Below are 15,158 nucleotides of genomic sequence, written 5' to 3' on the forward strand. Positions count from 1 at the left end.
AAAATATTTGTCAAAACATTTTTGTTTATCTGTTGCAATCATCATCATCATCAACAACAACAACAATAATAACAAAGAAATTAAAAAAAAAAAAAAGATAATGAGAACAAGCCAAATAATTTTTTTTTATTATTTGTCTCTATCTCTCCTTCTATTTCTATGATCTGTTCAAAATCTTATTTGTTTGTTTCTTCTATCTGTTCAGCATCATCAACAACAACAATAACAATCATCAACTACAAAAAAATAGACCTGATGTGATCTCCATTGCAATCTGAAGATGATGAGGACTGTGGTGGTGGTGGTGGTTTAACCTATTTGAGTCAATAACAGATTTTAAATAGATAAAAATTTATCAATTTTAATAGATCTAAGCAACTAAGATCAAAAACTTTGATTTTGAACATCCATCTTAAAATATCCATTTAAAAATATTAGATTTGAATAAACCAAGATCAAAATATTAGATTTGAGTCTCAGATTTTGAATATCCATTTTAAAGTATCAGATATGAGTAAATCACGATAAAAAAAACTTCGATTTTGAATAGATTTAAATAGATATTCATGTTAATAGCTCCGGTGACTATAGCATGTATCGCACCAAATCTGAGGCGACGGAGTCCAGTTCTGAGGCATGAGGAGTTCGATGACGTGGAGGGCGACGAAGTCTAGGTTTGAGTCATCATCATTGTCATATATATATATATATAGAGAGAGAGAGAGAGAGAGAAGGAGAGAGAGAGATCTAAGAAGAGAGAAATCTGAGATGAGAGATGTGAGAGAAATCCAAGATATAAAACACAGGTAAAAGGGTAGTATGGTCATTTTGGAAGATCTTGTCCTTATGGATAAAGTGTTTTAGAATGTGAACCTTTGAGTAAAGAAAACTACTGAATTTATGGATCCAGTTCTCTAAATTTATTTGGTTAAACTAAATAAGTAACTTGAATTTTTTTTTTTATAAATATATAAAGACGATTTTACTGTCAATACTTTAAGAAATTTCATAGTTTACCTTTGTTATGTTAACCAAAGCTTCAAAACACTATAAATATAATATGACAATTTCTCATAAAAACCAAAAGTTTGAAAACCTAAATGCCCCCCCCCCCGCCGGGCGCCAAAAAATAATAATAATAATAAAAAATAAATTTTTTTAACAAAATGTATCAACTTTTTTAATATATATACTAAAAATACAATTATTATTGGATTAGTTGGAAATATCACCTAATTACCATTCTCTAGAATAATGACTAGAAGTGGCAAGGAGTTGGTGGCCACGACACAACCATTTACTCCGTAAAACACCAAAACCAAGTCAAAAACAAGTCCAATTGGCATTAACGTGTTTTCTACATTCCAAACAGCCCTTTAAGAAGGCTGAGGCTTCATCACCTCCCATCTGCCCCTACTTCTCTTTTCCAAGAATTGTCAATCCTCATAACCATCCTATCTTAAAAAAAAAAAAAAAAAATAGAAAAAAAAAACTTTGAAAAGAACCATTTTTTTGGGGGAATTCTTGATCCTAGTCGGTGGCCGTCTCTTGTCTTGAAGAGATGTGTCCTCTAAGGTTCATCCTGGTTTTTTTCTCAGCAATATTGGCTGGATATTTCGCATGGAGGACTGTTCGTTCATTCCCGGATATGGACATCTTGACTTTAGAGGGATCACCAATGGAGAAAACATCATCCAAAGACAAACAAGAACTTGATTTGAAAAAGGTATATAGAGCCAAACATTTGTTTACAATTTTGAGAAATTTTCTTCCCTTGGTGTTTGTTTGTTTTGGTTTAAATCTCATATTATATATCTCTAAAAAGTCTTTGAATTCCAGATGATTCAAAACGGCTTCTGGGTATTTGTTGACATGGCCAGCGGGAGGTACTTGTGGAGGAATCTTAGAGAGATGAAGAAAGATGTTTATGTCAAGAGCTCCTAGATTCAATTTGTTTTGTATGAAATCAATGTACCTGACAAAATTGTGTGGTTTTCTTTTCTTTTCTTTTCTTCCGCTTGATGTACATTACAAACAATCGAGGTGGAATGTATTTTCTAGGATTCTAGATTCAATCTGCTTATTTTTTTGGATTATTTACAGGAAAACCTCTAAATTAATATTTTGAAAATTAGATCGGTGAGTGAATCGGAAAAGTGACCGGACAGACAGGTCACTGGTTCAACCACGGTGAGCCGAAATTGAATTGTGATGTCATAATTATATTAAAATTTATAAGTATAAAAAATATAAATATTAAAATTACAAAAATAATAGATAATAAACAATTATTAAAAAAATATTTCTTAAAATTTATTTTACATTTTTTATATATTGATTTTTAGTAAAAATAATAAATAAAATATTGAATATATAGTGTGTGCGTATATATATATATATATATATAGGGTTAATTACACTAATAGTCCATATAGTTTGGGACTTGTATCACTTTGGTCCCTGACTTTTCAATTGTGACACATTTGACCCTAAATTTTGAATTTTGTTCCAAATAAGGACAATTGAAAATATCATTAGATTTTTCAAGAGTAAAATCGTTAATTTGATAAAATATAAACTAATTTGACAAAAATAAATGTCAAAAAAATATTTTTAAGTTTTTTAAAATTATTTTTATCCACCAATGATAAAATTATGTAAAATTAATAAAAATTACATGATTAATTTTTTAAAATTAATTTTACATGATCATCATCCAAATACATAATAAAAATTAATTTGGTAAAAAAAAAATAAATGTCTAAAAGATTTATCAGTTTTACATAATTTTATTTTTAGTAGGTAGAAATAATTTTTTGAAACTCAAAAATATTTGTTTGACATTTATTTTTGTCAAATTAGTTTATATTTTATCAAATTGACAATTTTACCCTTGAAAAATCTAATTATATATTCAATTGTCTTTATTTGGAACAAGGTTCAAAATTCAGGGTCAAATGTGTCACAATTGAAAAGTCAGGGACCAAAGTGACACAAGCCTCAAACTATAGGGACTATTTGTGTAATTTGCCCATGTATATATTATATTGTCAACCATTGTGTTGATGGCTTAGTGGTTAGACTGCTTACTTTCTATGAACTTGGTTTCATATTCAAACCCGTGCTTGATTTTTATACATTTGTTTCATGTTCAATCCATCTTTATAATATATTTTTGGAAGAAACTTTAATTCTTCAAACTCGATTGGTTATGTCGACTGGATTTGGAGAGCCATCTGGACCGGAACGAGGTCCAGTCACCGGTCTGATCGGCTAGTCTGGTTCGGGTTTTCAAATATTGTCTTAAACTATTGAAAAGTATCATTTTGATTATCTAAAATATAGAAGTATACAAGTTGACTCATTAAATTATTGAGAAGTTTTGCTTTGTCTCCAAAATTATTAAAACGTATAAACAGACCTTCTAAACTATTGGTGTATTTCACTTTGATCCTTTCTGTTAGAGGGGTCCATTTTGTATGCTTTTTATAGTTTATGGATAGAATGATACTTCTCAATAATTTAGGGGTCAATTTGTACGTTTTTGTAATTTAGGGTCAAAGTGATACTTCTCAATATTTTAGAGAGCGTTCATGTAAATAACTTTTTTTTTTTTGGGGGGGCGGGGTTAAATTATAGTAAATTCCCTCAAACTATAAATCATTTACATTTTATTCTCATGAATTTCAAAACTCAATAGTTAATCCCCTCAAAGTATTATCTTATTACAATTAATTTTTTTTTTGGTTAGGATTCTGTTAGAAATTTACAGAAAATCAGATCACGTTTATTAAAATTTTATGACAACCTTATATAGTGATGTCATTTGTACTTTGTCACTAAAATAAGAAAGATAAAGTGAAAATAAAATCAATCTTAAAATAATCAATAGCATGTATTGTTTTAAAAATTCAATAAACATGTCATGTGCTTTACACATGATCTGATTTTTTTTTATAAATTTCTAACATAATCTTAACAAAAATAGTTAACTGTAATAAGATAATATTTTAAAGGAGTTAATTGCTGAATATTAAAGTTCAAGAGGACAAAATGCAAATGAGTTAAACTTTTAGAGGGTTTATTGTAATTTGCTCCTTTTTTTTTTTTTTTTCCACAACTAATCTTGAAATGACTACAGTGCCCACAAAAGTAGATGTTCTAAAAGCTTCTGCCACTCACGTATAAATGAACCACACAAACTCAAGTTTAACTCATGCTTGGCTCGTTCATGCTTGGCTCGTTACAAACTCGTTTGAGATTAGTTTGTTAAGTAAATAAATTAAATTTGAATACATTTTCGAGCTCATTAAAGACACATCACTTATCTATCCAATTATTTATTTAAGTGTCTAACTATTTGTACATGTGTCACATATTTATTTAACATGTGTCCATATCTTAAAAAATAATAATAATTAAACTTTAAACTAAATAACATATGGCCCATAAGATTTGGCTTTTCACCAATTAATCAATTATTATGTTTTTTGGACCAAAATTTATCTCAAAAAATAAGTCATTTTAGGACCAAATTTTTTTGTCTTTAAAAGTACATTTATTAGCGATATTTAAAAAATTCTCTCTAAAAATTATATTTTTGACTTTTTGATACAACCTTTTAATGATTATATTCGCGACGATAAGAATTAGTCTTTATTATTTTTTTGCAACAAATACTTCACTATTAGAAACAACAAAAATTTAATCAATAAAATTTTTATATGTTATAGTATGATATGTAGTTAATTTTAATTTACATATAAAATGCATATAAAATTATCGAAGGTACATAAAATATATTAAGATTCGAACTATTTGACAATATTTCCAAGCCTTTGTAGACTGTCATTAGAATTACCCAAAAACAAACATCATGTTGCCAAGTATTTTCGCTCATTATTTAGGCATTATTATTGGGAATTAGAAGGACACAATAAATAAAAATATTTTAAGAGATCTCAGCTTCCAACTCCTTCACTATGTCATGGGTTCCAACAAAAGAAGCAAGTTGAACTCCTTTGCGCTCAGGAAGTTCATTGATGATCTTTGACTCTTCCTCAGTCAGTGACCAATCAAAAATCTCAAGGTTCTCCTTCATCCTCTCCTTGTTGAAGCTCTTTGCTACTAAGCTTACTCCTTGCTCATACACCCACCTCAGAGAAACCTGTAAATATATAGACCCAATAAAATAATAAATTACAACTTCTAAACTTAAATATTAATCTTAGTCAACATCTAATCTAATCTATTTTCTTTTTCTAGATGTAATAACTTTCTACAAATCATGTTTGCGTGTCAGAAGTGGTTTTGGTGCGTGTGACTATAGAGCATGAATGAGAATTTGATTTTGTTCATACAATACAATATGTTTTTTGATTGGTCTAAAACTGCAAAACCCACAAATTTAGGTGAAATTAATGCACTTTTAGATATGAAATTCAGAATTTCAAGCCAATCAAATAGTGTGTATTAATATTGTCAACAAATTCATTCTGTGTATCTACCATGGAAATATGGAGGAAAGAGTAGAATTCAAATAAGAAAGTTCTTTTACATTTCAGCAAAATAAGTATTCAAGTGATAGGATCTAAAAGTAAAAGTCAAACATTGTATATGAAAATTATGTTCAATAATTTTTTTATTATTTATTTTATTTGTATAGCAAATGAATGATGTGAAAACCTGAGCAGTGGTTTTGCCTCTAGCCTTGGCAATCTCTGAGAGCACATCACAGTTCACAATTCTGTTGTCTCCCCACATAGTACCATTTGCACCTAAAGGAGAGTATGCAGTGATATGAATCCCCTTTTCTTTGCAGAACTCCCTTAGTTTCTTTTGCTTCCAAAGTGGGTTCATCTCCACCTTTTCAACATATCAAAAAAAAAAAAAAATCACCACTCATCAATCATCTTATGAAACAACATGTACTTTATGTTAAATCTTACTTTAATCTTTTATTTTTTTAATTATTGTACGGGGAGGAAATAATTCTCCTCGTATAATCCTGTTGACCAAGTCCACGCTTCTCCGTACGACGTCGCTTTGTCACCTGAAAACACAAACGTGAGCTAGCCGGCGGGTGTGTGCCGGAAACCTCTCCGATGCCTAAGTCAGAAAACTTGACAAATAGACAAAGCTCTAAGTTCTCAGAAAGATTATGTTCAATTACCTCCTCCAAGGTGATGCTTGTGAGCTTTTATAAGTTTCATATGGCACAATCCTAGTAGGACTTGTATTTCTCCATACAGAGTCCTCCTAGGATTCAATCTCTTAAGGATAATGCTTATCCTTTTACACCCTCCCCCACTGCTTAAACCAAGTGGGATGGTTTTCTTTACGGCCGAACTTCCTTTTGACCGAAGTAAACTTGGCTATACCGAGCCACAGAAGGCCGAACTATCCTTAGCTCGGTCTTCTCCTCCAACTCTTTACTTCGGCTGCCCTGTTCGACCTTGATGCGCTTAGATCAAACTTCCAAGTAACAAGTTCGGACCGACCTAACCAATGTAAGTCACGACCGGACTAATTCCGACACCGGCCTTCTCAGAACATACTGCGACCGGACTAACTCTGAGACCGGCCTAACTGTGAATTGCCTCCAGACCGGAGTAATTTCACTCTTCCTCGGGCTGAAGTAACGATCTCTTCTTGAGCCGGAGTAATTTTGCCTCCTTGGGCCGAAGTAGCTTTGTCTTCCCAAGGCCGGAGTAACTTTGCCCTTCTGGGCCGGAGTATTCTGTACGGCCTTTTTACCTAGTCCACTGCGTTTTGGGCCTCAAAACCAAACTCGAAGTTCGGCCCAATTTTCCCAAAAATTACCCTCTCAATTGCCCCTTAATTCCATCTGTGCAACATGATTGGGATTACCAGCCTTCTGGCCGAGCTAGAGTTTGTCATGCTTTTTCAGCCGAGCTAAAAACCCTTTAGCCTTTCCAGCCGAGCTAAGTTTACCTCGGGTACAACTATGTCCGGTCAAAACGTCTCTTCAATCACAGCGACTGTATCGCTTCCCATTCCCGTGACACGTGGCAAACTCTGATAGGCAGTGGCCAACTGTCACGCCGTCCTTCAGAATTTTTGTACTGTTCCCGCCTCTTTTTGCCGCCTTTTTTCTCTCTCCCTTTTCACAAAACAGCCTTTCTCCTTCTTGAATCACTTCACCTTCTATTCTTCACTTTCTCTTCTCCCCTGGTTCCTGAGTCTTTGAGTTTGCTGTGTTCGTGCCTCCATTGCTGCCATTGCCTCCATTTCTAGCTTCTCTCTTATACAGGTAAGCAAGCCTATCCTTCTTGTTTTTTCGTCTGCTTTTGTTTTGTATGCTTTTGAAAACACTTTTCTTCATCTGTTGCTTTGCTGTTGTACTTTTATGAAAAAACCAGTAGAACTCTACGCGTGTATGAACTATTACGTAGAAAACCAATTTTAGATCCAAAATCACATAGCAACCGAACTAGGATCCTGTTTGCCCCCATATAGGTAGATCTCTGTAGTCAATAACCGAACTAGAACTTGTAGGAATATCAGTTGTTTCTTCCGAACCACTTTTAGCCAAGATAAGATCACCGACCAAGCTTGCACATACCGATCTAGGTACTTCGGTCTATAACCGAGCTAAGCTTTCGGGGCCAAGCCGGCTTTCTTAGTTCTTAAACCGAACTCAGAAAGCCGCCCCTAGAGGCTTAACCGAAGTAATTTTATTCACACTGCAACCGATTTAGGTCTTGGGGCTAGACCAGCTTTCTTAGTTCCTTAGACCGAACTCAGAAAGCTGCCCCTAGACGTTTAACCGGTCTATCGAGCAAACTACTCAAACCGAACTACCAACCATTTTGAAGAACCGAGATAGAGCCAACTTTTTGAGGCCGAAGTAGGGCTTGTATATCTTGCTTATAATTTGTAGCGCGGTCCAACGATCTGTGCTTAACCCCTTTGTTTTCTACTTTGCAGACTTAGGTTGCCCAGGCACTCCTGCGTGTGCTCAACCGAGCTACTGAGCCTAGTTTTTGAACCGAAATAATTTATTCATAAATTATACAACAAATGGGTAAGTATAGATACTTAGTCGAAACCCCCGGTGGCATGGCCGAATTTAGGAATGATTACCAGATTCCTGATGATGTCCAACTGGTATTGGCCAAGAAAGATGCTACTCCCTGGGACAATGAAGGCTTCGTCCCTTTTACCCTTCAATCCATAATAGAAACCGGACTACGGTTTCCTGTTCAACCGCTAATCTGCGAATTTCTTAGACAGACTAGGTTGTGCCCCACCCAACTGTCTACCAATACATACCGTATCATAATGGGAATAGCCGCCCTAAATCACCAGACCGGTTTAAACCTCGGCCTAGCCGAAATATTCCATCAGTATTCCATCGGCTCGAAGAATGCTGGGTGGGTTTATTACCTTAGGATTCGCCGCCGCCGAGAGAAGATAATTAAGCACACACCGGATAAAGACCTTAATGATGATGACTTCTTCTGGGTCTCTGGGAATTTTGAAGATTTTCAAGCTCAAATTCCTGGCCGGCCTATAAATTGGAAAATGGGAGAGCCTGGTAATTTTACTTCGGTCTTCTGCTTTGTAAGTTATCTCGGTTGTTTAGTCTATTAGCCGAACTAACACTTCTCTTTTTTGCAGATTTCGCCCATCTCCATTCCTTGTATAGCTATCCTAACCTCGGCGTTTTGCGAGCCGCATTTCGGGTTAAAGAAAGAGATTGGGCCAAGCTTTTAAATTTCGAACCGACCTACCGTTACAGCGGTCGACGGAAAGCAAAGGTAACCGATTTTCTTCTCGAGGAAGCACCGGAGCCGGACCCAACTTTGCCCGAGATAAGACTTGTTCCATTAACCGCTGAGGAAGAAATGGCAAAGAAGAGCAGAGTCAGGGCCCTTCTTACTTCAACAACTAGAGCCGAAGTAACACCAACTACTGAGGTGCAGCCTGCCGTCGTGGCCCTTCCTTCACAACGGCCTTCTTCATCTCGCCCTTCAAAACGCGCCCGATCTACGTCAGCCGAACAACAACTTGTTGATGAAGTCGAAACCGTCCCCCAAAGTCCTCATCCTGCGTCCCAACCAGAGCAAACTGACCGAGCTCGTTCTCCGAAGTGGGCTCCGCCTTTGATCTTCAATGACCGAAACATCAAAGCCACTGATTCGGTCGTGGCTGAAAAAGACCACCAACTGGCCTTTAACCTGGCCAAAAGTGTGTGCCTCCCCAAGGACATGGAGCACCACTTGAAGCAACTGAACACCGAAATGAAATCAATTCGGTCTGCTTCCAAGTCCATGATTTTGGTAAGTAGCTCTGTCTGCTTTTTCCTGTCTAAATTTTTCTAACTTTTACTTCGGCTGAGATGGGATTTTTGTTTTGCCAGGCCTTGCAAAAGAACAATGTCACTTATAGGAAAGTCCAAGAGCTCCGCAAAACCACAAGGCAGGCAATGGCGGAAGCCGAAGCCAAGTCGGCCGAACTACTACAAGCCGAAAAGAGAATGGCCGAGCTAGAAGCAGAAAACGGCCGTCTTGCCGATCTAGTTAATTCTGCGGAAGCGGAGAAACAGAAAGCTGCCATCGTTATGAAGGACAAGTATTTGCGGGAGTTGGTGAAGCTTGAGAGGAGGAAAGACGCCGAAATAGGCGAACTAAGAAAAAACATGGTGGAAGCCGAAAAGGAGGGCTATAAACAAGGTTACAAGAAGGCCGAAGACGCCTACGTCAAACAATGTGACGCTGCAAAGGAGCTGTTCTTCAAATGCGGCTGGAGGGCGGCAGTGGAGAAGCTCGGTCAAGATCAACAGACCGAGGTCTTCAACCCTCCAGATTATTTTATACCGGAGTCCCTGGCGGAGTACGCGGCTGCTCTGCAACAACAGTTTTTGGAAGACTCTGACTCTGATGATGCCTCTGATGAAGATGCTCCGGCCGAAAATGTGGACCAGCCAGTTCGGTCGGTGCCCACTGCTGAAGACCTAACTGTTGATCCTCCCAGTGGAACCGTAGCCGAAGTGGCTCACCCTAGTGTGAATGAGCTCCCTCCGGAGACTGGTCTTCAAGTTGATGCCGATGCGGTTTTCGACGCTGAAATTGATGAACTTTTCTCTTGACTTTTTACTTTTTCTCCTTTGTAACCGAATTAAGCCCCCTTGTAATGACTTCTCTTTGAATGAAAAATTTTACGTCTCTTATTCCGGTTATTGTGTGTATGCTTGCGTTTGTAATGTCTTTTATTACTCCAAGTGTTATTTCGGTTTTTGGTTGGTTAAACTATACTTACCAGCCAACCACTCCTTAGCCGACATAATTACTTCGGCTGAGGAGTATTAAGTGTTGGTTTAATCCAGCCAACCACTCTTCAGCCTTACACTTACTTCGGCTGAAGAGAAACAAGAGTTGGTTTATTCCAGCCAACCACTCTTCAGCCATACACTTACTTCGGCTGAAGAGTAACAAGAGTTGGTTTATTCCAGCCAACCACCCTTCAGCCTTACACTTACTTCGGCTGAAGAGTAACAAGTGTTGGTTTATTCCAGCCAACCACTCTTCAGCCATATACTTACTTCGGCTGAAGAGTAACAAGAGTTGGTTTATTCCAGCCAACCACCCTTCAGCCTTACACTTACTTCGGCTGAAGAGTAACAAGTGTTGGTTTATTCCAGCCAACCACCCTTCAGCCTTACACTTACTTCGGCTGAAGAGAAACAAGTGTTGGTTTATTCCAGCCAACCACTCTTCAGCCTCACACTTACTTCGGCTGAAGAGTAACAAGAGTTGGTTTATTCCAGCCAACCACTCTTCAGCCATACACTTACTTCGGCTGAAGAGTAACAAGAGTTGGTTTATTCCAGCCAACCACTCTTCAGCCATACACTTACTTCGGCTGAAGAGTAACAAGAGTTGGTTTATTCCAGCCAACCACCCTTCAGCCTTACACTTACTTCGGCTGAAGAGTAACAAGTGTTGGTTTATTCCAGCCAACCATTCTTCAGCCATACACTTACTTCGGCTGAAGAGTAACAAGAGTTGGTTTATTCCAGCCAACCACCCTTCAGCCTTACACTTACTTCGGCTGAAGAGTAACAAGTGTTGGTTTATTCCAGCCAACCTCTAAGTTAGTTTTTCCGGCCAACTTATAGTATTTGGTTATTCCGACCAAATGTCCTGCAGCTTGGATCCTTATCCTGGGCTTAGGAAGGGTGTTGGTTTAATCCAGCCAACCTCTAAGTTAGTTTTTCCAGCTAACTTAGAATAACATGTTTGCAATATACTTAAGTCTTGAAAGCTAATTTTTACAAAGAGTAATTTGTGCCAAAAAGAATAGCTCATTTTATTGAAGGAAGAGAAAATTACATGTTTAAAAAAGAAAAGCTAAAAGTAAAATAACTTGAGATTGGCCGTATTCCATGGCCTAGGGATTGCCTTGCCATCCTTGTCTTCTAGGTGGTATGCCCCTTTGCCGGCTAACCCAACCACCTTATAGGGACCTTCCCAATTGGGGCCTAACTTGCCGTCTCCTGGGACCAAGGTGTTTCCCATTACTTTGCGCAGTACCCAATCGCCAATTTTGAATTGTCTTGGATGAACCTTTTTGCTGTATTTTTTGATTAACTCTCGTTGGTATGAGGCGATGTGGACCAATGCTCTTTCTCTTCTTTCTTCTGCAAGGTTGAGTTCTAAGGCTATGGCTTCTCCATTTAAGTCTGGATCAAAATTTTCGCTTCGAATTGTGGGGAGGCCAACTTCTAGTGGGATCACCGCTTCCATTCCATATGCTAAGGAGAATGGTGTTTCTCCTGTTGATCGCCGAGGTGTGGTGCGGTAGGCCCATAAAACATGAGGAAGTTCATCTGCCCACTTGCCTTTTGCCTTCTCTAGCCTTTTCTTTAGTCCATCCAAGACGACTTTATTTGATGCTTCTGCTTGCCCATTTGCTTGGGGATATGCCGGTGTGGAATTGTAGAACTCTATCTTGTACTCTTCACAAAAGCTTCTAAAGATCTTGCCGTCGAACTGAGTTCCATTGTCTGAGATCAGTGCTTTTGGTATGCCAAACCGAGTGATAATATTCTGCCAAACAAACTTCTTCACATCCTTCTCTTTGATTGACGCCAATGCTTCTGCTTCCACCCACTTTGTGAAGTAGTCTGTTGCTGCGAGAAAGAATTTTCTGCCTCCGGGTGCTGTTGGAAGTGGTCCTACTATGTCTAAGCCCCACATTGCGAAAGGCCATGGGCTAGTTAAAGGTAGGAGTTCTCTTGCTGGTTGATGTATTTGGTGTGCGAATTTCTGGCATTTTTCACACTTCTTCACATATTTTTCTGAGTCTGCTTGCATATATGGCCACCAATATCCTTGCGAAATAGCCCTGTAGGCGAGCGACCTTCCCCCTTGATGACTTCCACATACCCCTTCATGTATTTCGAATAGGAAGGCTTCTACTTTGCTGGGATGAACGCACTTGAGGTAAGGCCCAGAGAATGACTTCTTGTATAATGCCAAAGATGGAGATAGCCAAAATCGCTGCGACTTTGCCCTTATTTTGTTGGCTTCTTTTTTCTCTGCTGGTAGGATGCCGTCTTTTAGGAACAGGATGATGGGATCCATCCATGAAGGGCCTAATTTAGTGCAACATACTTCTTCTGCTTCGGGGTCTTCTATACTTGGTCTTGGTAAGAAGTCGATGAGTAATGGATGAGGGATCGATGTATCTGCCATTGAGGCCAGGCCTGCTAGCTCGTCCGCTCGGCTGTTTTCCTCCCTGCCAATTTGTTCTATCCTTACCACATCAAACTTCTTGATCTCTGTTCTGACTAACTCTTGGTACTTGGCCATTCTGTCGTCCTTTGCTTCGTATTCGCCCGAAATTTGGTTTACCACCAGCAGAGAGTCACTGTATACCATTAGTTCGGCTGCTTTCATGAAGTGTGCTGACTTGAGTCCTGCGATAAGCGCCTCATACTCTGCTTCATTGTTGGATGCTGGGAAGCCAAGGTTGATTGCTTGCTCTATAACCAGACCGTCTGGAGAGATGAGGACTATGCCAAGCCCTGCGCCATGTCGGTTGGATGCTCCATCCACAAAGAGCTTCCACATCTCTCCAACGAATAATTTCCAGCAAGTGGAAGGATCAGATGATGCCGTGAGGTCTAGAATGGTGTTATCTTCAAGGTCCATGTTGGCTATCTGTCCTTCGTCCTCTGTTTGAACTTTTGGCAAGCCTTTGTCTGTCTCTTCCTTGCTATCCTTAGCATGGTCTGTCTTGGTGCTTGATTGACTACCTTCTACTAGGGGTTGCGCTATTCCGGCGTCAACTTCCGTCCCTAGTTCGGTTGCGTCAGTCAGGTCGACTGGGCAGATATGATGACTTCCAGGGGTGAATTCTGCGACGAAGTCTGCCAAGGATTGGGCTTTTATTGCGGTTTTAGGTTGGAATTTGACGTCGAATTGTCCCAATTCTACTGCCCACTTCAAAATTCGCCCACTAAAGTTCGCCCTTTCAAACAGAGCTTTTAGTGGAAAGGCTGTGAGAACGACTATGGTGTGGGCGTGAAAGTAATGTGCCAACTTTCTGGATGCCATCATTAATGCTAATGCTAGTTTCTCCAAGGGCAAGTACCTTGTTTCAGCTCCCAACAATGTCTTGCTTACATAAAAGATGGGCAGGTGTTGTATTCCTTCTGCACGAACCAACACTGCGCTAATTGCGTGCTGAGAAACTGCCAGGTATAAAAAGAGTTCTTCACCAGGAACTGGAGTTACAAGTAGTGGTGGGGAAGACATGTACTCCTTCAAGCTTTCCAGAGCTCGGTCGCATTCTTCATCCCACTCAAACTTGGCTTTTAAAGCTTGGAAGAATGGTCGTAGTCTGTCTGATGACCTGCTTATGAACCGGTTTAGCGCAGCCGCCATACCAGTGAGATGCTGCACTTCTTTGACTGAGTTTGGTCTCTCCAACTCCTGGATTGCTTTGATCTGAGAGGGGTCTGCTTCTATACCTCGGTTGGTCACCAGGAAGCCCAAGAATTTGCCAGATCCAACTCCGAATGCGCATTTGGATGCGTTGAGGCGCAACTTGTGTTTCTTCAGGATCTGGAACATCTCGCCTAGGTCTTTCAGATGGTCATTCTCATCCTTGCTTTTGACCACCATGTCGTCGATGTACGCCTCCATTGTTCTGCCTAACAATGGTTCAAACATCTTGGTGACCATCCTTTGGAATGTCGCCCCTGCGTTCTTTAGGCCGAAGGGCATGACCTTGTAGCAATATAACCCCCTTGGTGTTGTGAAGGATGTGACCTCCTGGTCTGGTTCATGCATGGCGATCTGGTGGTAGCCTCTGTATGCATCCAAAAAGCTAAGTCGGTTATGTCCTGCCGTTAAGTCCACCAGTTGATCTATCCTTGGTAGAGGGAAGCTATCTTTTGGGCACGCTTTGTTGACTGTTTTGTAGTCGACGCAGACACGCCATTTACCATTCTTTTTTGGCACTACGACGGTGTTGGAGATCCATTTTGGGTAGTGCACTTCCCTTATCGCTCCTGCCTCCAGCAGGTTGCCTACCTCTTCTGCCACTATTTCGGCGTGGTGGAGTGCCGATCTGCGCGTGCGTTGAATGACTGGTCTGGCGGATGGGTGGACATTGAGCTGGTGACTGATGAAGTTTGGATCAATGCCTGGCATGTCGTAAGGTGTCCAGGCAAACACTTCGATATTAGAAGTCAAGAATTCCAAGACCTCTAATCTCTCAGCGCTGGACAATGATGAGCCAAGCAAGAAGAACTTATCCGGGTTCTTCTCATCTATTTTTACCTCCACCAAGTCTTCCACCGCTTTCTGATTAGCCTCTTTGCCGACGTCCGCGAATAGTTCATTACTCTCTGGTTCTTCCACCGAATGAACGTATCCTTTGGCAGCTCGGCTTCCATTTGCTGTGGCGAAACACTGTTTTGACATGATCTGATCGCCATAGACTTCTTCAATTATACCGGCGTCATTGGGGAACCGTATTATCTGATGGTATGATGACGCTACCGAACGCATAGCATGCAGCCATGTTCTGCCCAGGATGATGTTGTAGGTGGAGGGGACCTTCAATACCCAGAACTCCACCTGTTTTGATACACTTCCTGCTCTGACTGGAAGGATTATTTT

The 15,158-nt window shown here is 39.4% G+C and overlaps 2 protein-coding genes across 2 annotated transcripts in view; one reads left to right on the plus strand and one right to left on the minus strand.

The window, feature by feature from the left end:
* Positions 1-4,779: 4,779 nt before the first annotated feature.
* Positions 4,780-15,158, minus strand: part of LOC114311083 (D-galacturonate reductase) — a 28,572-nt gene continuing 18,193 nt past the window's right edge. The window contains exons 3-4 of the mRNA XM_082893681.1: positions 5,686-5,865; positions 4,780-5,167 (exon numbers count right to left, since the gene is read on the minus strand). Of these exons, the coding sequence (XP_082749807.1) occupies positions 4,952-5,167; positions 5,686-5,865 (396 nt within the window). The 3' untranslated portion in view covers positions 4,780-4,951. The remainder of the gene's footprint in view (positions 5,168-5,685; positions 5,866-15,158) is intronic.
* On the plus strand, positions 7,676-10,201 carry LOC114304105 (uncharacterized). Its single transcript, XM_082896455.1, has 2 exons — positions 7,676-9,305; positions 9,386-10,201. The coding sequence occupies exons 1-2, from the start codon at positions 8,871-8,873 to the stop codon at positions 10,112-10,114; spliced, it is 1,164 nt and encodes a 387-aa protein (XP_082752581.1). The 5' UTR covers positions 7,676-8,870; the 3' UTR covers positions 10,115-10,201.

The sequence above is a fragment of the Camellia sinensis genome, chromosome 11 (assembly GCF_055761805.1).
Source record: "Camellia sinensis isolate YWXY chromosome 11, ASM5576180v1, whole genome shotgun sequence".
Classification (NCBI taxonomy): Eukaryota; Viridiplantae; Streptophyta; class Magnoliopsida; order Ericales; family Theaceae; genus Camellia; species Camellia sinensis.